At 39.8% G+C, this 26,083-nt stretch overlaps 1 protein-coding gene across 2 annotated transcripts in view; it reads right to left on the bottom strand.

The window, feature by feature from the left end:
- The window catches only part of ADAM12 (ADAM metallopeptidase domain 12), a 182,990-nt gene that overhangs the window by 19,877 nt on the left and 137,030 nt on the right, over positions 1-26,083 (bottom strand). For both annotated transcript variants that reach the window (XM_013185841.3, XM_067000318.1), the window contains exons 12-14: positions 13,183-13,360; positions 8,110-8,199; positions 6,534-6,729 (exon numbers count right to left, since the gene is read on the bottom strand). In XM_013185841.3, the coding sequence (XP_013041295.2) occupies positions 6,534-6,729; positions 8,110-8,199; positions 13,183-13,360 (464 nt within the window). The remainder of the gene's footprint in view (positions 1-6,533; positions 6,730-8,109; positions 8,200-13,182; positions 13,361-26,083) is intronic.

Here is a 26,083-nt window from a genome sequence, read left to right as displayed (position 1 = left end):
GGCATTAGTGCTGGAAATGTCTGTGCAGACAGATTACTCATCCCCACATTTTAGAAGTTGAAAGGTGCTATTAGAACATCTACTCTAATCCCTTATGCAGATAATATTCTGTCCATTTTTCCCAGATTATGACCAACTATGTAGCATCTTCTACATCCATGCATTCATCTGAAATGTCTAAGAGGTGGAGAATGTACTTTTGTGGCTCGACTGTTGCAATATTTAATTAGTCCTCATATTAGAAGTTCATTCCTTTGTTCTAATGTGAAGTGTAGCTTTTGTTTCCAGCAAATAATTGCTGCTCTTTGATAGATTAGGGCCCTTTACTGTCCTATATTTTCTTTCCATGAAGATAATTAATAGCACCATCAAGTCATTGCCAACATTTCAACTGCTCCAATACACAGACTTGTTTTGAGGAGACAAGTTGGTAAGGATATATATTGGCTGACTCTCTTGGCATGTATCTGCTAGATACATTTTTGTACTTTTGATAGATCAGTGAAACTGAAACAAAAATAACTGACAACAAATGATGTGATAGCCTAAAGGCTGAGAATATACCATTTTCAGTGTTCCCTGATCTTTAACAGGGACAGAATTAATGTTCCATTTTTCAAATGTTCCATCTTTCAAATATTTTGGGCCACTTGCAAGTGCATATGCCTATAACTGTGCCTAAAACATATAATTTATTTAAAATATCCTGAAGATTTGAATGCCTTCAAAGAGGAAAAAGGCTTTAAAAAAGGGGGTCAAATTCCTGAGGAAGAACATACAAATATGATTGTAAAATTCCCAGATAGCGTGGATCTTTTCACTAATAACTCAGAGATTAAAGCCTCAATTAATTATCTGCATTTCACAGTTAGAAGCTTGACTAATACTATATACTGCCGAACAGCAATCTAATGCTATTAAGGACAAAATATTAAAACTTGGAGAGGCTTAAGATGGCACCCTCTTTTCCTTCTAAGATTTTTACATACTGAAAATGGAAAACTCAGAAAGCAGGGCACAGAAGGAACAGACTGTGAGTTGCTGGTTCCCTGGAGAGAAGGACAAGAGCCTAAAATTCTTTGGAAGATTACTATCAAGCTTGCTGAGTTCAGAATTTTTCTCAAATCTGGAACTATTAAAGGGACTTGCACAGGATTCTTTTGCTTCCTTTCATTAAACCACAAGCAATAATCAAAAATCAACAAAAGCATCCAGACAAGGCGCTGTGCAAAAAGCAAAAGTAAAATTTACATTTTCAGCATGTAGATTCCTCCTCGTCTTTCCAGGGCAGGCACATTAACTATTCAGCATGATGCAAACATTAACATGTGCATACACTATGCCAGCTTCAGAGTGGAGAGGGAAGGAAGGAAAGGAAAAACATGCTGTAAGTAAAAGTCCAAGAAAAAATAATTGCTTTTTCCTCCAACATGTGCTGCGTTTGACTTCCTCAGACCTACCTCAGCCCCTGTGATCTACCATGACCATATGCAATTGTGGTGGGTCTCCTTTTTTCTTGGCTGGGACCCATGAACCCCAACCAGTTCAGCCAGCGGAGTGTCATTGGGGTGGCTGGAGGATGTGTCAGCAGCAGCCCGAAGCACAGACACACTTTTCCAAGCAGTGTGTGGCTCCATGAGCTGCCAAAAGCAAAATGAATGTCCCATGCTTTGCCTGTAAGTGACCTATAATATGCTTATTAAAAAAATGATGTTAAGGAAATTAAGGGCTTGCTGAAAGACAGAGAGTTTAAGGTATTTACCTTCCCTTTCACGTAGTGAAACTTTTTTTTTTCCTTTTTTTTTCCTTTTTTTTTTTTTATTTGACTGTAGAAGTCAAGCACGGTACATGTGATGGAAAGCTGCCTGCAGGAAGAAAAACACATCTGCAGCATCCTTGCAGAGCTCAGCCAGCGAGCTTTAACTCCAACCAATATTACTTGACAAGAAAACGGATGTCATGGAGGACAAAATAATGCTCCCCTGCCAGGCTCGGAGCAGTCTGTGTATGAAAACACCTGGTACCCAGTGATCATCTGGGGCCTGGAAACCAAAATCTAGCTTCAATTTCTGTCTTCGGTATCAAACCAAAACACATGGTTGCTTGGGATTCAGATGGCTGCTCCTTCTCCTGACTGGTATCTCACAATATTTGGACATTTTTATAAATGAAAACATAGCAAACTGTAAGAAGCTGAGCAGATGGAGCTACCGAGTTAAAAGCAGGATTTCAGAGGACGCTTAAGGAAGAGAATTGTAATGTTGCATTTCTGGAGGAAACCCATTTATCATGATTGCAGCACATAAACTGCAGCAGAAAGTCCTGTCTTTCTCTATTTTGCTACCTCTACAGGCAAAGACAAAATGATTTGTGAGATTTACAGTGGATATTAAGTGCTTTGAACTGGATGAGCAGAGTTTATTTCACTTTGCTGTTGATAATTATAGTATCGTGACCCTGTAATTAAGGTCCTGTCAGCTTTTCCACGCCGAGCCTTATTCGAGGGATTAAATCAGCCATTTGAAACTGCTGCAGGTCAAAGCTCACCACTGCAGTTGTCAGCCTGGAGACTTTTTTTTTTTTTTTCCTCCAAACGTGTATATTGATGAATGCACTTCTTTCATGTTAAGATTGCAAAAGAAAAATGTTCTGCTCTCTCAGAAGCAGTGCAGAAATGCTGTGTCATTTCAGACCAGCACAAGACCTGCTGCGAGGACAAAACACTGTCACAGTCTCCCAAAAGGGAAGAGAGAAATTTCTGACCATGGTGCTGACTGCAAGAACAGAGAAACATCGGTTATCAGGCAGCAAGCAGAAACAGAAGATATTTAGACTCATTTCCCAACACTGTCTCAGACTTATTAAAAATATATACCTATAAAGCGTGTATGGGTGTGGAGGAAAAAAAAAATGCAACACTCAAATGGGAGTTTTCTTACTCAGAGCATGGTAACAAGTACCATGACCGACTATATAAATAAATATAAGCTTAAAAATACAGCTCTGTGTGTCACGTGGTTTGCACCTAGATTTTATATCTCATTAAGTTTGTTTTACTGCATTGAGCATCCAAGCAAACTTCCTCAAGCTTCCCTTGGCCTTTCTCTTCGTCTTGGTGATCCCTGCTGTCAAGTCTCTGAAAAGTGGGATGGGGTTGAGCTATTGTTTTTGCATGTAAGGAGTTTGCTAGCTCTTGCTAGCTCTGAGAACAAGGTTTAAAGCCTTTCACATCCCTAAAAGCAAAGACATTGCTGTAAATCTGTGATGACCCAAACTGTTTGGTTTCACTGGTTATCCTAAATGAGATTCAAATTTTACAGTGCACAGATAAATACGTATTCCTTCAAAAAACAGCAGTGGTTTGGTTGCCTAAATTAGATGGGGAAGCCCATCTGCTCTGCTTATAGGGTTGTACTTGGAAAAAAATGCAAAGCTTTGGCATCATTGACAGGCCTTTATAACAAATATTGACAATAAAATTAAGATTGTTCCTGCCTAAACAAACAGCCGTGTCTACGCAACAGATTTAAGCATGTTCTAATTATTAAGTCAATGCCTGCCATTGTCTCCCCCAAATCATTGCTTTTTCCCTCTTGGGGAAATGTGGGAAAACACACTGACAAACATTTCCTTTTCTTCCCTGAAGAATCACTTTCTTGTCAATGCAGAAAATGTCACGAGTTTAAAGCTGAGAATCTTCTATTCCTTGGTAATCAATAATTTCTCTCTTAAATAGCTTTATCTGTGCATCTTGTTGCTCCCTGCAAATGCCAGTGGAGTACCAGACATTACACAGATGCATTACTATTGATGTATCACTCAGTCACGCTGCTATCAATAGGTCAGATCGGTGCAATGCGAAATTTTTTAATATGAAACAAAAAAGGTCACAAGCCCCTCATGCATGCTGCTCCTTAAAGATAAAAACAACGAGAACTAATGCAAGAAAGAGAGAAGAGGAATCTGTGTGTTCTGTAAGCAGCCTGGAACGGACTTGGTATTTATGGCTGTTTTCAGAGCTCTCCAGCCTATTGCAGATAGGGAACAGCACAAAGTATTTCTCCAGTTTTCCTCCAGAAATTCTGTTGAAAGTAACAAGGAAACCTGATGAAATGTGGGTACTCCTTTTTGGAAACAGATTCCTGTTGCTCAGCCTAATGTAAACTATCTCTGACAAGCTCATTATTTTTCTTTAGAGCTAAAAATATTAAGATTGACATTTATCACTGGGCATCTGTAAGCCTATGAATGAAGAAAGATATAAAAGAGAACACATTGGTAAGGAATTCAATATGCTGAATATAGTTTTAAGAAAAGTTAACATATTTTGCATGGCTTTCTCCTACTGAGAAGAAAAAGGAAACTAATGTAAAGGAACTATGGCCTGTTTCCCCTTTACTGTATAAAATTTTCTTTGAAAAACATACAACTACTCCCCCATCCCACCTCCAACACACACAGTTGTTAAAAACAAATTTTAATCAATTACAGCAACCCGGTGAAAGGTTCAAATGCAACTTTTTGATACAAAGCCCAGGGACATCTTGGTATGTCAAATCTCTCCTGCTGCAAGCAGAGTTGGAGGGAAACAGTTTTCTTATCTGTCCCGTCAAAGAAGGCAAGATTTGAAATCTTCTCTTTTTTCCAGCTGCATAGCCCACCCACCCCTCTTCCCATTCCAGCCTTCTTCTGCCAGCTCATGCTCCAACAAGATGTAAGTGTGAGCATGTGGGGATATTTACAGCCCTGGTCTTTAAATCCAGAATACAAGCCTTCCCCCCCCCCCTTCTTTTTTTTTTTCCTTTCTTGAAATCTAGTCTGCTTGAAGCTTCAAGGTTTACAGGCATGATCTCTAATTTATCCCTGCACCAGTGAGTTCAGAACTAAGGCTTGCAGTTCAGGTTCAGACAAATGAGGGTATTCCAGTTAATGTCTGTTGTGACCATTTGAGCCCTGTTCCTAACAAAGTTATTTGTCTCACAAGCAGACCCCCACAGCCTTGACCGCCGGAGACTGCATGCACAGCAGTGCCCATGTTGAATAGTCCAGAGAAGGAAGACAAGAAAGAACTTGGGGAGCCCGGGGGTGTTGGAGGACGTGCTTTGTTAGGAAACAGACCTGGCAAGGGAGCTACAGCAATACAGCTTTCTGACCTTTAGCTGAATTTTTCTAAGCAACCGAAATTACTAACAGTCTGACTGAGTAACTTTCCATGGCATGGGAAACTGGTTCGTAAGGAGGTTTTGCTTTATACGAGAGACATATCTCTGTATCCAGGGGATTAAAAGTCCCAGTATGACTAAGACTGGAGGCTATAATTGCACATGCCTATATGAGCTCATATTACCTCTATGACACGAGTGGGATTCGGAGGAGTGCATGAGATGCATGGCTTTCTCCACGTAGGCAGTTTTGTTACGAACTGGAACTCTTCTAACACGTTCTTATACCCACACGATCAAGCTAACATCTCCCTGCTATCTGCATCACTGGCACTATTTCTTGAGATGCTTTAGCTTTCATTTTAAAAGTTTGGAAAGTGGTCTGAGCTCTTATGAAGATAACTGATAAATTCTTCAGTAGACTTCTGATGAGGGCTCTGATCAAGGGAAACATCTGTGCGTTGTAAATTGACAAGATAATTTTGAAATAGAGTTAAAGACAGCTACATACTGAACTGAAAGAGCCTAAAAGAGCTAAAAATGTTAGCTTAAAAGAAATAATTAAATTTAGCTCTTAATAGCACTTCTCCCCATGAGAGTTCAAAATGTTTTTCCCATTTGAAAGAAGGACCTAATGTGATGCTTGTCCCAAGCGAGGCAGCAGGCAACAGCAAAATTCTGAGTTAATGCTGGTATGTCAGTGGGAGGGCCACACAAAGGTGGAAGGTGAACAGCTTTCCTGGGTTATCATCTGCTTAGGATAATTTAGGAGCTCATCGTATTAGATTTTTGCAAAAAGTGAGTGAATTCCCATGGGTGAATAAAATCTCTGCTTCACTGCATACTCTGCTAAGAGAATTATCAGGAGGCAGGTTTACAGAGTAACACCAATTAATAAAAGGCACACAGGGCTACAAGAATCTCACGTTAGTGTTAAATATTGAACTCTATTTTGGGATGTAAACAGACATTCTGCGGATGAGCAATTCAGAGTTCAGGTGGAAGCTTATGTCCCAGTCTGAAAAGGGATGTGATTTCTACCTCTGTCAGGAGCATTCAGCACTTTATAGGATGAACTAAGGCCACACCAATCAGTATTAAACGATTTGCCTAAGTTCACAGAGCCATTTGTAGCGGTGCTGTGGAATGAACCTAGTTACGCCCGCTCTCTACCTCCTGCTGCAAGAAATGAACATGACTGCAAATCAAGGAGAAAATGAATCACAAAATGATTCCCTCATTGTTCACTTCTCCATTTCAGGAAAGAATAGAGACAGATTGGTACTGTATAAAATTCCCCCAAATCCAGCTATAATCACAGGCAACTTTTCTTGCAGTCTGACAAGCAGATCTCCTGGTTCCCGGACTCACCCTGGCCCCAGAGGGTGATGCACTGCTGCTCGTGGGTCTGGCAGATGCCGTTGTAGCAGTAACCGTCCACCCCGTGGCACGCGTGTCCATCGTGCAGGTACACGTTAGCTGGGCAGTGAGGGCTGGCTCCCGTGCAAAACTCCGGCAGATCACAGGAATTACTTGACTCTCTGCAAGAAATCCCCGCTGGTTTTAGCTGCAAAACAAACAAAACCTTAACTGCTGTCGTTCCAATCAATAAGCGTTATGCAGCGGTGTAACCCATGCAGCACACAGCTCTTTTTCCTACTGGCTCTGCACCAACTGACTGCAGTGGGCAGCATGAGGATTATGCCACTCTTTAAATGTATATATTTGATCCATGTTGCTCAGGTCAGAAGGTAAATCCTGCCTTTTGCTAGTTTTCAAATATGAATAAAATTTTTCAATGCAACCATTCCTAAAGACACAGACGCAGAGATATTTTTGGGCTGTAAGGCAAAGTATGCTCTGCAGCACTGATGGGAAGTCAGACCAGAACCCTTGCCATCCACACAGCACCGATCCTAGGTGATTGCTCTGTGCCGGGGCCAGATGTGACAACACCGCAGTCACCAGGGCAGCCAGCTGAGCACAGAACCTCACCAGCCCCAGCTGGAGCGGTCACTCACAGGGCCACCAGCCCACCTGATGCTGGTTTCAGCTCCCTGAGAGCTTCCCTGATAGCTCAGGGAAATGTTGCTCTCTCACAGGCTTCAAGATCTTCAACTTAATAATACCACCACTCAACAAAACTGCTCCTCTCCTGTCCCAGTTTCTCTAGATAACTCTGTTGTTCAGAGGTGAAGGCAACTAGTAGGGAACGTTAAAAAAATCCCAGTCTGAACATTCACACATCACCAGCAACAAGAGACAGGTGTGCTCTGGGAGCACCATTGAACTTTAACTGCATCACCACAGTGTTTTTGGTGAAAAGCAAAACCACATGAAGGTAATCCTCCCTAGGAAAGTGCTGCAGCAGGTTGATGCTGTCCTGACAGCTTGCTGGCCTGAGCTTTTAGGCAGATGGTTGCCACAGACACAATGGAAACTTGCTGAATGCTTTATTAGCCCATATGCAAGAGTTGGTGTGAGAATTTGAGAAGGTAAATGCCTGCAGCAAGTCGGATTTTTATAGCACATTAGGAGTCCACAAGAGCTGATGCTCAGCCATTAAAAATATATATGCTGTTGACAGAATTAATATTTCAAGAGTCTTCCCATAAAAAGAGGGTCCATCATTTAACGACTGCTTGCCACAGCACAGCATCCACATAAGCATGAAAAACAGCCAAGTGTACAAGTTCATGAAAAGGAAGAGGTTTTGCATGAACAAATGAAATGGCTGCAGATAGCACAGGCACTGTTAAAGAAGTCTGCCCCTTCAATAACTGTTAGAGTTTGATCATTTTTTTAATTGCTCACAAGAAATGCAAGGGTCTTAACGCTTAATGATGCTAATTTGTTGGGTCTGTGTTCTTGCTTACTCGTCTGCTTTTGAGAAGATTATGGAATTGTGCCCACCCCACGTAAATAAGAAAGGTTTCCAACAGTTCACCTTGCAGTCTTCACAGCAAAGTCCATGTGCACACACTGCTCCCGTTCTCAAAGTACAGGTAGTTGCATTACAACATGGGTTCGTACATTCCTAGACGGGGGATAAATTAAAAGCAGACAACTTTCAGTCACAATGAGCTGTAAATCAAGAGAGGCTGACTTTCTCAAAGAGGTGCTATAGCCCTGCCAAGAAAAGCTAGGCATGAATTAATGAATTAGGTATGAAATTCTACTACTTGATCCAAAGAGTCTTGTCTGTCCTTACATCCTACAACTCCTGTAATTGTAGTAAAACCAGAGAAGCCACTGAGGAAGGCTGGTTTATTGTAGCCAGGGGTCTAGTGCCAAATACCACGAACAACTCAAGTGTGCTGCTACTGATCCTGACACAACAGTATGGTGTTTTATTTCCACAAAGTTCAGTGGAATTAATCCATTGCCTTCTGTGGAATTCACCCCAGCTGAGGATCCCGGACCTGTGCCACAGGTACTGAGCATCACCACTGCAGCACTGTTTTGTGATAGTTTCTCACTAAATTTCTGTCTTGCATGGAGGCTGCTGTCTGCTGCAAAGAAAGATGATGACACCATTCCATGTAATCTTTTCTTGGGGTATTCCGGTAATAGAGCTTTGAGAAAAGCATGAATTGCATTATTACTAACTGATACATCCCAATTTCACACTCATGGATTAGATGGCTGCACATGGGCTTTTACAAACTTTATTCTCAGTAGAGTGAGCTGTTAAGAAGTTTCAGGAAATAATGGAGTTGTTTTTTTTTCCGAGATTATACTCACAAGCTGCAAGTTACATCAGCTGCACTGGAATCTCAGCTCTCTAACAAAAATAGCAGCAGATAAAATTGCTCTTCAGCTGTGTTAAGTCAGTTTGACTTAACAAGGGATCACTAACAATACAGGGAACACAGGAAAAATAAGTGGGTTAGAATGATGTTCACAGCCTCTTGCTACTTTATTGGCTTTTGTAAAGCTTTCCAACTGGAAGATAGGGCTGCCATTGCACTCGCAGATGAGCAAAATGACTCTCCGAATTTCACTGTTTTCTGCCTGATATACAAAGATAACTGTGCTGCTCTGAAGCAGCAGAACAACTTCCTGCACCTATTTTTGATCATGCTGGAAGGCAGCAGGCTACACAAATATTTCTGTGCAGCTGCTGTATTTAAGAAGTAACATTCCTCTGCACAGAAGAAGATCTTATAAATTCATCTCAATAGCAATCTGAGAAAAGCAGAGTGAAGGAAAGTGATGTCAATCCCATTAACATACTTCTGAAACTGTCAGCTCCTATACCCCGTCATCAGGCCATCCACAAAGCAGCCCAAGGAAAGCAATTGGCATTCCACAGGCAGCGTGGGACAAAGACACAGCTCCCTGAATGATGTTACTGCAGCCTTTCAAATTTCCAATTGCTCACTCACTTATTACTCATTGCAGGGAATGAGCTTGGTAAATAGTTTCTGTGCCTGGGCTATTAAATTGTCAGGAATGGTTTTAACATAAACAAACAGGCAAGCAAACAGAAAAGGCTCACAAGGTTTTTGGAGGCTGGAAGAGAGATGGGAGGCAGCCACCTGAAACTACCGCCCTGTCATAGTTTATTATTATTAGTCACTACTAGCTACAACAGCAATGATGGGAGGTGGGTTTCTTGGTGTAGATCTCCTGGGTTTATCAGAACATCTCAAACAGACTAATGCAATAATTATTCTGGCATAACCTACATGGTGCCAGGTGCTTTAGACATGACACCTTGTTTTCCCCCCCACTTTCCTAAGAATACAAGATAGACCACACCTAACCCATCTAACCTTGCTACACCCTGACAGCAGCCAGCAGAAAACGCTTACAGACAAGAATATGAACACAGACATGTGATACTTTCCTCATCTCCTGGGTTCCTTGGATCCATGTGCATTTTTAGCACCTGCAACATTTGGTGGAAAGGAGCTCACAAGTAAGCTACACAGTCTGGGGAGCAGCTCCTTCTGCTTGTTTGAAACCTGCCGTTTGCTAACTTCATTTGCACAGTTCCTGCCGGGGGCAATTGCTCCCTATTCACTCTTTCCAATTCACTCATGATTTTATCAGCTTCTGTCACTTTTTCCTTCATTTTCTACTTTTCCAGGCAGAACGCCTCCAAAAGTTTAAACAACCTTGTTGGTTTTCTTTCAGCCTTTTTTCATTCTGCTTTATCCTTATTGAGACCAGGGAGAGGTAGGAAAAAACTGCACACGCTGTTTCAGACACATCGTGCAGCAGATTTATAGTGGCTTTCTGGTGCTTTTTTTGTTGTTGTTGTTCTTTTTCGTTTGTTTGTTTGTTTTTTCCTATTTCCTTCCAAGTAATTTCTAACAGCCTATTTACCTTTTTGACTACTCTCGAGCACTGAGCTGACATTTTCATGACACTATTTATTGCAGTAAGAAGTCTTGTTCCTCTATGGTCAGAGTCAGCTCGGAGTCCATCATCCTATCTGTGATGCTTGGAACATGCATCACTCTGCACCGAATCCCATTTGTCACCTTAATGCCCAGTCAAGCCATCTCAGACGGTTCTTCTGTAGTTCTTCACAGCCAGCTTTCATCTCTACCAGCCTAGCTAATACCATCAGCAAGTTCAAGACTATTCCTCTTCTCGGGCTGTTTATGAATAAGCTGAATTGTGTGGTGTTCCAGGACACATCTCACAGATACATCACTGCAGATCTTCCACTGCAATACTTGTTTACATCTGCCCTATATTTCATATCTTTTAACCCAGTTTTTGTCTGTGCAATATTCTTTCATCCTATAGCTGTGTAGTCTTCTAAAGAGGCCTTGGTGAAAGGCTTTGGTCTAAAGCTCCTTTGAAACGGGCTGATATAACTGGATCTTCCCTTTCCACCTACTTGCTAAATCCTGCAGAGCACAGCGATAAGTTTGTAAAGCAGGTCGTCCTGGCACAAAAGCAGTCCCTGGCATGTGACAGCTACTCAGGCAGTAGCTCTTTATTACATTTGCCAGTAATTTGTTTGGAACTGACTTCTCATTTACCAATTTGTAATATTCTGATCTTCCTTGCAGCCTGTTATATAATCGGCCACATTTTTCACCTTCCAGTTCTCATGGACCAAGGGTGCAAGGGTGTTTTGTTTTGTTTTGTTTTGTTTGTTTGCTTTTTTGTTGTTGTTGTTGTTTTCCTTTTTCTGTCTTTGTATATATAATCCACATTAACCCTTCTTCCTGTACAGCTGAGGTTGGACAGCACACTAGACCTTAATACAATCCAAAATTAGGCTAAACTGGTAATATCATCCTTAGTTGGGAATTATTCTCTTGGCCTGGTGGTGAGCACACCAGCATCCATTATACTCAAGAAGCTGACCAGCACCTGATGCATATGAGACCATGATGTGTGAAGGTGATCAAACAGTCCCTACTGCATCACTGTGTCCAGGGTTGTCTGAAGGGTGGGAGATGTACCATAGCCCTTATGAATCCATTGCTGTCCTACTGCTAAGGAATGTCACTGAGGACAGATCTCAACATGGAGCTGATGTTTTAGCTGGGGGACAGAGCAGAGCTGTTTTTACTTGGCAAATAATATACAGAATTATTCAATGCCTCATCAAAATCCAGAGGGTAAAAGGTTCTTGAGTAAAGGAGAAATGTCCTTACCCACCATCTACATCTATATATTCAGACAGATACTTAATTCTGATCAATGATAAAACACAACTAGCACATGTTATTGTACAGCTTTCCATGCCATAAAATATTGCACCACTATTGACAAAACTCAGCTGGTCTAAATGACTGGAGAGTGAATTGCTAACCACTCTAATATATATATATATATATATATATATATATATTTGGTACCACTTGGATTATAGCAGTAAAATCCAAACTAATTTAATTGGACCCAAGGTGCATTTTACCAACATAATTTAAAAAAAAAAAAAAACGAAACACAAAAACATAGAAGAGGCAAATCAAGTCAGTGCTTGCTGATGTTAAGTGGCTTTGACTTGAAAAGGTATTGCTATCATTCAAAAGTGAAAATGAGAAAGATAACTGGGTTAGAAAGACATTTGCAAGCTGCTTGCACTCTATTGACTTTAAACTAGAAGATAAGCCTGCTTCCTCCAACCTTGTTACCCTGAAGAATGAGTGAACTGTCAGGAAATCCTTATGGCTTGTATAAATCCAATACACTGTATAGACAGGATACAGCAATATCTCAGTGTTTTAACTGCCCCGATCTATTTTGTCTGCAGAGCTGTATTTATCACAGGAAACAAATCCCTCATCTGCTGATGTATTTAATTCAGATAATCTGGGAGAAGTTCAATACAGCCAATGAACATGGGAAGCCAAAGGGATAAGAATGTGTGCTCAGATATTATTTGAACCCCAGGTTTTGCCTATCTCCTCCTGATCTGAGCAGTCCTCTGACACATTCTCTAAACTAAACGGAATGATTGTTGAAGTAGTAGTAATCTTTCTGGGAGTCAGTAAAGGCTATTTTTGTTAGCAGGGTAATTGGCTAACAGCAAAGAAAAATCTCATAGCAAAAGAGGGAAGGGTGTTCTACGTAAAAACTGAAACTGGCTGCAACCAAATAAATACCTAAGCAATATCAATTCAGTAGCTTCTCATATATGGAAGAGAACTTTCAGTTACTGTGTGGTATCCTGAGAAATCTAAGTGATGTTAACAAATTTATGTTGGGTTTAGGTTATTAACTCGTTTGTACAGGCATCTCTGTTGTTAGGAACATGATACTCACAGCTGGTCTGTTGGATGAACCGCGAGAGACTTTGTTCATTAATGGCAAATTGAGCACACGTTTAACTAATGCTTTGCAACTTCAGCGACCCAAATGCAAGGCAAGCAGAAACCCGCATTTCTGAGGACTCTGAGGCTTAAGCTGATAAGATAGGAGCAGAGAAGGGGAAGTTCTGCTTTACACCAAATAGCCTTAAACATGCCAAACCAACTCTGGAACTTCTCTACTGTTAAAACCCTGCAGATAGGAGGTGAGTAGTAATTCACAGGTGGTGTCTTACATCAGGCTCCCCACAGTCGCACTCCTCTCCATCTTCCACGTAGCCATTCCCACACTTCTGTCCACCAAAGGACTCCTTGACTTCAGGCAAATTAAACAGACACATTCCCACTCCTTTCTCCAGGCTGTTTTCTAGGTCCTTTCTGCTGCAGCTACTGAATACCATGGGAAATGGGTAGCTGGAAGAAAAATTCATGAGAAAAAAAAAATCATTATCAGATGAAAACATCTCTCTCCCGTCACACTGGTGACCTTTAAGCACACCTGTGCACAAACGAGAAGACTGTGTTCATTTTTTTAGCCTTTAACACTGGATTGAGATATAGCAATTCACTGTGAAATTGTGCCCAAAATGTTTATTACAATTTCTGACCATGAGCAAGGAAATTTCCATCATTTGCATTTAAAGTTGTAACTGCTGGTAAAGATTGGAAGCACTCGTACTTGGATTTCCTTCTCCCACTTCTGTGCAGGTAGTTACAGAGAAAATTTTGATCGTGACACTAAGGAAATGCTAGGCTTGCAGGGAGGATTGAACATTCAGTGGGATGCAAAACATCCTAAAAAGTCTTGGAAAATTTAGCCTCAAACGGCAAATTCATTCATCTTGCTCTGCAGAGTGGCAAACTTTTATGTTTTTAGGGAAAGAGAGAGAGAGAGGGAGAGGGATAAAAAACGTGTTCCTTGGTGAGAACCTGCTTCTGCAGTTCACCAAAGCTGAGCTTGGGAACTGCAAGATTAAAGCAAATACAGTTCTTATTTGAAATCTGGATGACTCAAGACACTACTGAAAATACCCATATTTTGAATTCATACTGATGAGAGCAGAACTTGGCCCTGCTGTTCAGGCACCTAGGGTCTCTGTTTTATTTTGGAAAATGCATGGACAGTAAGTGAAATGATCCAGTGGAGTACAAATGTCACCAGATAATCTGTGTTTTTCTGATGGAGGACGTCATTCCATTCTCATTAATGAACATTAGCAGTTTGACTCAAAGAAATGAGACAAATGACACCCGGGTCTGGCCATCAGAGTTATATCCTACAGAAGTCTGCTGTGCCCTCTCTCCACTGAGATGTGCACACAATTACATTGAATCTGGATCACAACCAAGCAGAAAAACAGCTTTCAAGCTGCCTTATCTCCCCTAAGACCCAGGACCTTCTTTACTGCTGCTCCACAGTCAAGCAGTAATTTAACAATACAGCAGCACAGGGAGACAACCTGATAATGACTGGACTTTATTCACTAAATGCTTTGTATCAATCATGTATTATTAGGGACAGGGCATAATCCTTGCCAACAAGCAAGATAATAGATGGAAGTTCTGCACTGCTGAGCTTCAGACTTCGATGAATCAACTGTTATTTCTAATATCCTGAAATGAAAAGCTTTCTTTGTGGATGGTGATACATATTGCTATAAAAAAGGGATAATGTCTATTAAAAAAAGGAAAAAAAGAAACGCTTGACAATTGCAGATGTGATATAGCTTCCTATGCTTAGGATTGGTTAATTAGGATCTTGTAGAAAGGTTAGGGGTACTCTACAGAATAGAATTAATTTTGTGCCCTCTTAAAATTACCCTTTTGCAGATTATTCTGCAGTAATACAGCCAGCTTGTTGGTAAATGACATAAACATGACTCTTAAGAAGAAAATAATTTTCATGTACCACTACAAGGCTTGTCTAGTTAAACTAAACAGTTCTGTGGTTCACTGACATATGACTTCAGAAAGTTAATAGGCCTCTTCACTTAAGCAGCTGATTTCTGGAAAATGTTAATGTTTAGGCAAAATGACAGAGTCTAAGATAAACAAATTTCGGAATAGCATGAGGTAGGAGTCAGGCTGCTAGCTGCAGCTCCGGGCTCAAGGGGAAATGGAAGGTACTGAGAGTGATGAAATAGAAAATAAAGGCACTTGGGAAACCTTCTACTGACCTTTTTATATTGAGCAAATGGAGGTGATCTTAACTGAACACCACAAGCTCCTGTCCCACTCTTAGTTTGACTGGAAAAAAGGCACAAAGTTTTGTGTGCGTGACTATGATCAAGTAAGTGGATGTACGCTTCTATCAAACACCAGCAAAACCTCAAGAACCACAGATACATCTGAGTGATAAATCCCCCACAAAAGATACGAGAGCTTGATCAGAATTGATCCTCAGATCAAAGTGTGAATAAATGGATATTGCATCATCCAGGCAAGATCCTTCACTTCATTGACACAGATTTACTTTGATATCCACTGAGATGAACGCAGGGAGTCATACAGACCTTACACAGTCTGAAATCAATTCAGGAATACAAATAATGCATTTTTCCCTGTGCCAGATGTCTGAGCCACATGCAGTCCATAAGAACAGCTTGCCAGTCAAAACCATCAGTATTTTAGGGCTGTTCCTTTGTATCCATGAATGCTCAGGGTCATTTGCATGAATGTGAAATGTGTCTGTCCATCACTGGGAGAACAGAATCCTTACTCTTTACCAGAGGTGAAATAATGTCATTGTTAATGAATGAGGTTTCTGTTCCCCCCCCCCCCAAAAGGAACTTCAAGCTGTTTCCTATTTTGAACTAAGAGATCCATTCATCTTCTGGCTTTTCCTGCTCTTGACGCTGATTTCCTCAGCTGACATCAGTGCAGCACATGTTATTTGATGAAATTTTCTGAAAATATTTTTTTTTACCAAGTAAGCCCAAAATAAAGCAAAGTAAAAATGAAGAAAAACACAACAAATGGAAACAGAGAGCAACTGAAGGGTAACCACACATGAAAGAGAAGATACCACATCAGTTGATGCCAGTTGGTATTTCATTGGAAACATAATCGATCATTAATATCATGATATTATGACACACAACCGTTCTTCTTCTTCTGTGACAAAATAATCCAATGTAATAGCCACAGCTTTTGATCATTGATTTTAGTCTACATTTTGGCTGTCATTTCAATTTTTAAGCTGTTTCATTTGAGGCCTGATAACCTTGGCAGATGGGAAAAGCTATCAGATGTCAGTAGCATTATGCATGTTGTTAAAATGAATCTAGAGCCTGTGAAAAATCATGACTAGTCATGTGAAGGATACTCATCCTCTAAAAAGTGCAGCAAGTTTCACCACACTACCCTGTGAATAAGCCTCAGTCCTCACCTGGAAGGATTTCCTTTGTGTGGGAAAACATGATGGAGTCTCTTCAGTAAAGTCAATCCTTGACCTGCCTCTAAGATTTCAGTAACACAACCAAACAGAGATATTTGTATTTTCTGTGGTACCCCAGGCACTTATCCTTTTAGAATAACCCTCAGATACCACTTTAGTCCAACCTAATTCCTATTCTAGCATGCTGAATAGCCCACACATTTGCTACACTCTTTGAATCTGTACATTTAATACACAATAGATCATTTAGTTGAACCATTCTGGCTGTGGGTACAACTCTGCAGAACTCAAATCGTGCCTGGCACTACATCAGTCTCTTCAGTGGGTTTACAGCAAGGAAAGTAATTTCAGAGTCTTTCTACCCCTCTTGAATCCACAGCATTCCTCAATGTCTCCTTAGTGCTTGAAAGATGCATGTAATCTCAAGCAATGACTATCCTAGTTCCCAGCAAAAATAGCTTTGACTGCTCCTGCAAATGAGAGATTCACAGTAGTAAGATGATGGCTGGTAATTGATTCCTTTATAAACAGAGTCTGGTCTTGTCCCATTCATTTATATTTCAAGCACTCAAGCCATTCAAATGCCAGTTTCCTCTATCTACTTTTGCATTTAGCCTGTATTAGATGGCTCCTTTCATTAACTAAGTGAAGTGGCATCATCATGGGAAGTGTCAAGTCCCTTTTAAGAAAAGAGAATTCTTTGTCTGTACTAGCACTACATTGCCCAGCATAGTTTCTTTTTTGCATGAACTATAAAAGTTCATCTCCATCATCTCCATTTCAGAGGCATTTCCCCTCCTAATGGACTGAAGAATAAGAGAATACATGCACAGAAAAAGTCAGAGTCACTGCCTCAGAAAATTACAGTTTTCAGAGATAAGACAGCCAAGGTATTCAGGAAAAAGAGAGTGGCTGCTGATTGATGCATGGTAACACAGCAGATTAGCTATAGCCCTAGCACAGATCCTGCTGCTGAGCTGCATTTGCCATTTCTGTCTCTCATCCAATGCTCCAGCTGGAAAATACCTGGAGGGGCACTGAGATGGGCTACAGGAGATCCTTGGTCTATTCTAAGCCCCACCACTGGACTGCAGTGATACCTTAGGAAAGCCATCGGAAGTGAAACTCCCTTGGTTCTAAACTTGTAGATGTCTAGCTGCATCTTTAGGTGCCTGAACATTGAGTACCTTGGGTCTGCCTCCTCCGTGTTCCTCTACCATAAAAAAAAGACTCCCTTTGAAACACATTTCACAGTTTCTCAAGAAGAACCACTGAAGCGGTATCCCCATCAATACTGCTGGCAGTTCTCTGCATATTGCATAGGATGATAAACTGCTGATTCACAGTATCTTGGAAAAGAACATTATGATTATTTTGAATTTTGTTATCTAATCTCAGATTTTTTCTTATTCAAGAAATGGAGGACATTCATAAAGTAACGGACATTATCTCCAAAAGGTTGGTATATATACACACATACATTATATAAATATATACCTTATATATCTATTTATAGGGTTCATTTATTCCAGTTCATATCACAACCTGATTATTCAGCATTAGAGCAATGTTTATACAGAGCCTTTTACCCAAGGCCCTGAAGTGTTTTACAATTATTCACTCAATTAAAATGCACAACAGCCCCAAAGAGCTCTATTAAGTACCACCAGGCCTTCCTCCCTGAGGTAATATGATAATTGGAGATTATATTAATTTTAAAAGGGCATTTTGATTTTCCAGCACTTACTTATTGAAACAACTGTTGACTAGCTAATTTCCAAAGGTGCAGAAAACTGGGACCTGGATTTGTCCAGAATGCTAAAAAAATTAAGCTTGATAGGCCATATTTGGAAACAGCTCAGGCACCAGCAAAGTGGTTTTTTTTTGTTGTTGTTGTTATTTTTTTTTAAGAGCATGAAGATGTTCTTAACAAGCCCTGAGCAGTTAAAAATTTCACTAGTAAAGCAACTGAATTTCTAGCACTTTCCACGAAAACCCTTGTCTGAACTGAATATCTGTGTCTCATAGTGTCTGTCTTGACCCTAGGACCCTTTGAGATCCACAGTTACACTGACATGCTTTTTTATTTTATCTTTTTGTAGTTTGTTTTTGTTTGTTTGTTTGTTGCTTTTTTTTCTTTCCCGAGTGAGGGCCTAAGCCAAGAGCACCATTCAGCAGCACTCTCTTTGACTCAAGAGATGCCAGAGACAAGCAACTGCCTCCACTGCCACCCTTTCCTATAGAACCTCACCACTGAAGTACAGCCTCTGACACTCAGCTGGGAATCCTGGAGCTCCTGCCCCACTGAATGGGGGACTGAAAACAACATCAAGGTTTCTGTGTCAAAAAAATAATATATATATATTTTTAAATATATACATTTATTTGTCAGAGTAACCTACATGTAAAGACACTTTCTTGGAAGGAAAGCTCAGGGTTTTAGTCCTATGCTCTAAATTGCTTATTAATTTTATCCAAATAATATTCAATGTAAAAATTTGTCAGTAGTATCTGGAGAAAAGAAACCAAGAGTCTACTTGCCCTTTGGAATGCCTTCTAAAGCAGACTATAACCATATTTGGTTTTACTTAGTTTCTTAGACTTAATTAGTCTCCAGAATTATTGACTTATGGCTGCACAGTGGCTCACTTTCAACTGGAGAGGAAGAGAGCAACTCAGATCCTTGTTTTGGAGGTAGAAGAAAGAAGTGTGAGCTCCCTCTTCATAGAATCCTAGAATTATTAATGTTGGAAAAGACCTCCAAGATCATCTTGTCCAGCCATACCCCTACCACCAATGTCACCCACTAAACCATGTCCCTAAGCACCATGTCCAACCTTTCCTTGAACACCCCCAGGGAGAGTGACTCCACCACCTCCCTGGGCAACCGGTTCCAGTGCCTGACTGCTCTTTCTGAGAAGAAATTTCCCTTAATTTCCAACTTTTCACACCCCACAGAATTACTTAAACACCAACGTGCAGGTTTTCAGTTGCAAATCCCAGTCTTACATAGGAACCTAAGTCCAACTTTTAAAACTTGAAAAATCGAGATAGTTTTGCTTTTTTTCGTTCAAGTATATATTTTTTTTTATAGACAAATTGTCAGCAGCAGAGAGAATAACACAAAGGTAACACCCTAGAATGCAGAAACTCAAGTGAAATGAGTGTTTTTAAACCCACCGAGGTGTTGATTTCAAAGAACCATGACAATTTGCCCACCTTCTCTAACTCCTGATCTAATTGACATAATTCTTTCTCACAAAAAGACATTCCCCTTGGTTTTAACCTCCTAGATATTATTACCGTGTTCCATCTCTTGAAAATAACTTTTTTTCTGGTCTCCTAAGAGATATGAGCCTAGCAGAACAAAACTGAATTTGCTATTAGACGGCATTTTTAGAAACTTCAGCTGTTCTATATAGTGTCTATGTTAATGAATTAGTAATCATAGAGAACCTCACAGAATAGGGTATTGAGCAGGAGATAAATCCAGTTCTCTTTGATATTGAAATAGGTTTTCAAATACTATAGATCTCTCAGTCTATAAAGTTCTGTCATCGTACATTACTTCATACACTTCAGGTTTTAATAGCAACTGTTTAAAATCAGGCAACCTCCATAGCATGGAGGGTTTGTTAATCTATAATTTAAACAATGGCTTCATTTGTAAGTACTTTTGGGGGAGACAGACAGTTTTAAAGTAGATCTCACAAGCACAATAAAGTAAAAGGAGATCCTAAAAGTAGCTGCAGATTTCTTCCCACCCAAAGATTTTGCATACAGCAGATTTTTTTTTTCTTTTTCTTTTTTTTACATATATATTAAGTATTGAAGTGGGAAGTTGCTTCAAAAACAACTAGGTGTCTGGCAACTCATACTTATTTTTCTAGCCTATTTTTCACTGTCTTGCTCCTCTGTTATAGTTTTAATCCCTGAAGCATCAATAAAGTAGAGCACAGAATTGGGCCATGTAGTTATACACGACATCAAAGCTCTTGCTGTCTGAGTTCATGGTCAGTGATTTAAAAGCAAGCCTAGATTTCTCCTACAGCTTTTGTCATGTTCACTACATGGTAGCATTTACACTTCCAATAAATAACTGTGAATGCCACACTAGTGATTAAATTAATTGATATGTAGTGACAGTGGCTTGCTGAACTACAATGAAATTTCCAGGATTATTGAAATAAAGTCTTTCCAAGTAAATGTTTAAACTTCACACATAAATGCTTTAGGATCTTTGTAATTTAGCCCTGGGGATAATGCAGATTCCCAGGCTTCATTCAAGTAATATTACTTCAGGTGCCTAGGCCGGATTCTCATAGCCCCAGCTGAGATTTGACCTCTCCCATTAAACTGAAAGTGAAAATTTTACTACCTGAAATATTCAGAAAAGCAGATTTATAGTACTGAATGTGGGACTTCAGGGCAGAAAACAGTGGTGAAGCAAATGACTGGATGGTCCAGAAAAATACTTTTTGCAAAGGAACAACACTTAATGGCTTTATACAGTATACACTGTCATGACTTGATATTTCTGCAGTCACAAAACTGCCAAATAAAACATTATTAACAGTTACTTTTACTTTGACAAATGTACAGTCAGAGAAGTTTTTTCTTGTTGAGAGGCCTGTTGTGACTTTTATTTCTGTGTTCAGTGGGTGAAGCAATACCAAACCAATTTATCAATCTTGACAGTATTCTGACGATACGCCGGAGTTATCTGCATTGCAAAAGCTCCATGGGAATTGAACTCAGACAACTGTTCTTCCTGTTGGAAACTGGACAGCCAAGGAAAGTAGCTATAATCAGTTTGAATTTGCCTCTGGCTCATCTTTTGCTCTGTTTCCTTTTAGACCACTACCTCATTAATAAAAATTTGCTGGATTGCTGAGAGTTCAGGTTTTGCAATCTACTGCTTAAAACTTGATGTTAATCCAGTGCTGACTACAGTAAAATTAAAAAAAAAAAAAAGAAGAAAAAAGAAAAAAAAGCATCATATACAATAGGGAGGAATAAAAAGGCCAGGTCAGGTCTGGTCCCAGGCTAAAGGAAAACAGGGCAGCAGGCATCCCTTGCCTCCATCAGTTACCAATGCTGAAGGAAACTGCAGATAAGAAGCATGACCAGCATTCTCTGTCACAGAAAACTTGTCACAGAAAACACAGCACCCTCAGCACAAGATAAGCAAATAAAGATAAATGCTCCATCTCATTGCTCCAAATACCTTGCTGAAGGTCAGCTTCCAATTGATTTCTGGTTAGATAAAAGGCACTCGCTGATCTGGCTTGAAATGCTAGGACAGCATCATGGCCTGATAACACTTCATTTATTCCCAATGTGATTTTACAATCAATTTTTGTTTTAGACAGTTACATTCTGATTTTATCCTTTGAAAAACATTGGAATTGTTTTTTAAATAGGTCAGAAGTAGACTGACAAAAAATATAAATCTGACTTTGGGAACTGGGTTTTAAGAGTATCACTTTTACAGAGAGCATGGTGAAGGAGCAGAATAAAATCATTTTTCAAAAACCAAGCCAAACCAAACAAAAAGGAGTATCAAACCCAAATGGTAACAGAGAAAAATCAACCCACAATACTTATTTATGCACACTTAGGTTTTTCACCAGTACAGTCTCCTGTCCTGCCTTGTGTGTATCCTTAACACACTTCAGGATATGCCACACCCAGAAGAAGCACAGTTATCCTCCCAAGTGATGCTGTGACCCATCTGACCAGCCTGATTTAAAGACCTGCCACACTTTTGGAACTCATGTGGACTCAGCAGATGGATTTGGGCTAGAATAAGCCTGCACATCAAGTGAACAGATCAAATGACAACAAGGTAAGGGAAGAAGGCTCAGAGTATGCCAGAACCCTCACGAGGAGGAAGCTGGGCCAAGGTGAAGAGATTTGGGAAGCATCTCTGAACAAAGCTCATGAGGAAGCCTTAGGAGGATGAAGCTTATGGAAATGCCAGCTGGAAAGACGAGGGTGTTAGAGAAAAAATGGCATCATTTCCACCTTATGGGTGTGTACCCTATAAGATGTGAACTGAGAGAAGAGCAGCTTTTTCCCACATCACCGAAATTAAATGCTAAATAGAAATTAACAGTCTGAGCTTCCCTTTTCTTCTTCACACAGCTTGGACCAAAAATAAATAAATAAAATAAAATAACATAACATAACATAAAATAAAATAAAATAAAATAGTACCACCATAGCATGTAATTATCTCAAGCCAAAACAAAATAATGGATCCAGCCATGATCTATTACTTTGGAATCCTTAAGCAGGAAAAAAATCTGAAGGAATCTATTAAGATCCTAATAAAATCCTGACCATATAGGAGCTTTCCTATCAACTTCAATGGAGCCTGGATTTCATATCTAACACCAGCTGACCACCAGGAGAACGTCAATGATGAATATGAATGCAATTTTCATGCTACTTTAGAAGAAGCCGGAAAGGCTCCTTAGGAGACTAAAGTTATTCCACCTCTTTATTTTCTGTGATTTCATGTTAAAATATGTGGCTTCTTATCTTCATCTCACCACTGTAGCTGTGGTATTCAGTTCTGAAAAGCTGAAATGGAGCCTACCTGCCTTTCTGCCATGAGAATCCCACAGTAAGTGCGTCTGGGGCTTTGTCATACACTTTGAAATAAGAAAAAAAAAAAAAAAAAAAGAAAAGAAAAGAGAGAGAGAGAGACTGGCTTTGCAGGAAGCAATTGGGGGGTAAAATGGACTTTTTCCCTCTCTCAATTTTAAACATTTTGCACATCTATCCCAGACACAAAAGACTCTGTGATTCCCATGACAACTGTGGCAAATGCAGCTGTAGGCATCATTTAATTACAATGACTCAGACTTCCAAGTCAACACCAATTCCTTAAAGTGCTTCAGGGCATAAAACATATGTACAAAAAAGAGCATTCATGTGACCTTAAGAATATGCCTTTTAAAGTATGTTTCCATTTATACTCTGGGAATTTGGAATTCATTAACACCAATTAAAACTGGACATTGTACACTTAATTCTCCATGCCCTGCACTACAGATTTATCCCTGCAGGTTGAAATGCTGTTGTTTTGTTTTGTTTTGTTTTTGATGGAAGAGAAAGCTAAGATAAAGCGAAATGTCCTTACATGTTTTGTTCTCATGGGTCATGGCAATAGCAGTACTACAGGAGAAAAATGCCCCTTACAGAGCTCTATTTTGTATGGATATTACACTGACAAGACAAAATGCAGCTGAACTCTCACATACCAGCATCCAAGCTGGTAAAACTGTACCCATTCTGGATACATCACATAGTAGAAAACATGACTTGTCCCTAAGTATCTGCTATAAATAATCAGACCAGAAGTAAAATGTGTTTTCGTTTGAGAAGTAACCTCTCTCCTTGTCAGCGTCACTTACAGAAAATGCATGCAGTAAATCCATATGAGTCCTCCTCTAGAATACACAAAAAAAGTAAAATATTTTCATTTCTAACTGCAAATCTACTAAGATGTGAACAACATAAAAAAATAAAAAATAATTAAGGACCTGCCCTGTAGCTTTCTGCATTAATTGTTAACAGTGATATACTCTTGTAAAGGACTGATAAACATGTCTTATTTTAACCAATGCTACTAATTCTTGAATGCAGATCTTATTTACTAAAACAATTAAATATTTCTGTAATGTGTGGAAATTACTAACAAAAAAGGAATGTCAAATGCACTGCAGACATGAGGCTACTTGGAGTTAAGTGAAAGACTGACATAAATCCATTTTGTAATCTCATGACTGTTTTCTACTAAAGGAAGGACCAGAATGCAATGTGCTAAATTACTAGGGCATAGGGATATGTTGCTTAAGTTTTGTAAAAAAAAAACAGTTGCACTGCTGGCACAACAGACCTAGCTCTGTCACGAACGATTTATTACATCGGTATATCAATTTTATTAAAAAAAGGAAGAAGACAATGAAGAAGAAGTCTGTCTTTGTGCAGAGCTCAGCTCTACACCAGTTTGGAAACATAAACAGCTTCAGAGTTTAATTAGAAACTGTTTACATCTTAGAGATAATTTCATTTTCTTCGAATTGTAACAGAGGTAATTGCAGATAGTTCTGCTGACTCTTCAATTTAAAGTCTCTAATCTGCCAGACTGAAAAATGCAAAGTAAGGTCTGCACAACTGAAAACAAACTGAGAGGGGTCAGGAAATACTGTGTAACTAATAATGGTTTGATTATTTAATGTTTAACAGCTCTGCAAGTACAAGGTACTGTGGGATGTCTGGAAAGGACAAAAGAGCACCAACCAGTAAATTAAAAAGTCCTTTCCCACACTGTATTTCTGGTCTCCATCACATTTCCCACATGACCTTTTGCCTTTTTTTTTTTTTTTTTAGCACTTTATTTATTTAGTTAGTGAGTTGGTTTATTATTGTAAAGTGAAGTGAAGTGAAGCCTTGTGAAGTGACGAATTAAAGGGTTCATGGCACACCTGTCTGGCTCCTGAAGCTAGCATGCTCCAGAGGTATGTTTTCGTAGCCCAGGTCTGTATACTACAGAAGTTCTGGGTTTGAGCAACAAAAAGCAAGGCAACCCTGTATCCTCTTTCCTTGAGATGATTTTTCAGTAAGAACTGAGATTGAAACTAATGCTAAATATAGCAAAACATACACATGATTAGTACTTTCCTATCTTCTCCTTACTAAATTTTGAATTCTTGCTTTATGCATTTAACTACATGCTTATAATGTAGTTAAATACAATTTGTTATATGTCAGTTTAAAAACAAAAATCAAACAAAAGCAGATGACAAAATAATAACGCCAAAGAAAAGTCTCTGAGACTTGAAGCTACTGGACAGAATGGTTCTCCAAGAGACACCAACCACATACCATGCAAATATATATTTATGCAATATAAAGCCATCGTTACTGTTACTAGCTTTCTTTGATGTGCAGTTCTAAATCTCATTAATGGCAATGGATGATCCACAAGGGAAGAACAGACCTTCAGCACCATCAAAGGATTGCGCAACAGGCTTCAGTGAGGGAGTGCTGGTCCCCCAGACACTGTCCTTGGTGGTGAAGGGAGACGAAGAAGCCGCTGAGTGTGTCCTCGTCCTGCAACAACCCTGCTGGTCACAGCTATCCCAACTGCACCAGGGTAACTGTGTGCCTGAGCTGCCGAGCAGGTCACTGAATAATCCTCATCATTCTTCTGCCCCGACAAGCCTTTTGTTTAAGTTGGATGATATCCATGATCTGGATAACCCACAAAATGCTAGTCCAGTTCACCAGCAGTGCAAATAAACTGACACACAGGAATAAGCCAGGTTGGAGTTTTGATCCACAGACCAATTTCTCAGCCCAAACCAATATCTCACAGTGTCTGCTGTGGGTGTAACGTGACAATCAGAAATATCTATGGCTTTTGCAGAGAGAGCCTGTATGCAGATTCTGTAATCCACATGCCTATGACCTACCATTTACTTTTACTTCATCAGAGAAAAATACCCAGTTCAACCTGTGACACTTCAGTGGCTCTGGGGAGCATTTCCAGAACCACCCTTGCACCTTGGCAGCTTGAGGAAGAAGGTGCAAAGTGATGGCTGGACTCCTGAAGTGCTAGCTACGTGTGGGCGTGGAAACTTCTGCTAGCCCTGCCCTCACACTGACAGCAAACACTTGAAAGTCAGAGCACTTCAGAATCTGTATCAGACCATTTAAGATAAGAA

Source organism: Anser cygnoides, chromosome 7 (assembly GCF_040182565.1).
Source record: "Anser cygnoides isolate HZ-2024a breed goose chromosome 7, Taihu_goose_T2T_genome, whole genome shotgun sequence".
NCBI lineage: Eukaryota > Metazoa > Chordata > Aves > Anseriformes > Anatidae > Anser > Anser cygnoides.
This window is presented reverse-complemented; position numbering and strand designations above follow the sequence as displayed.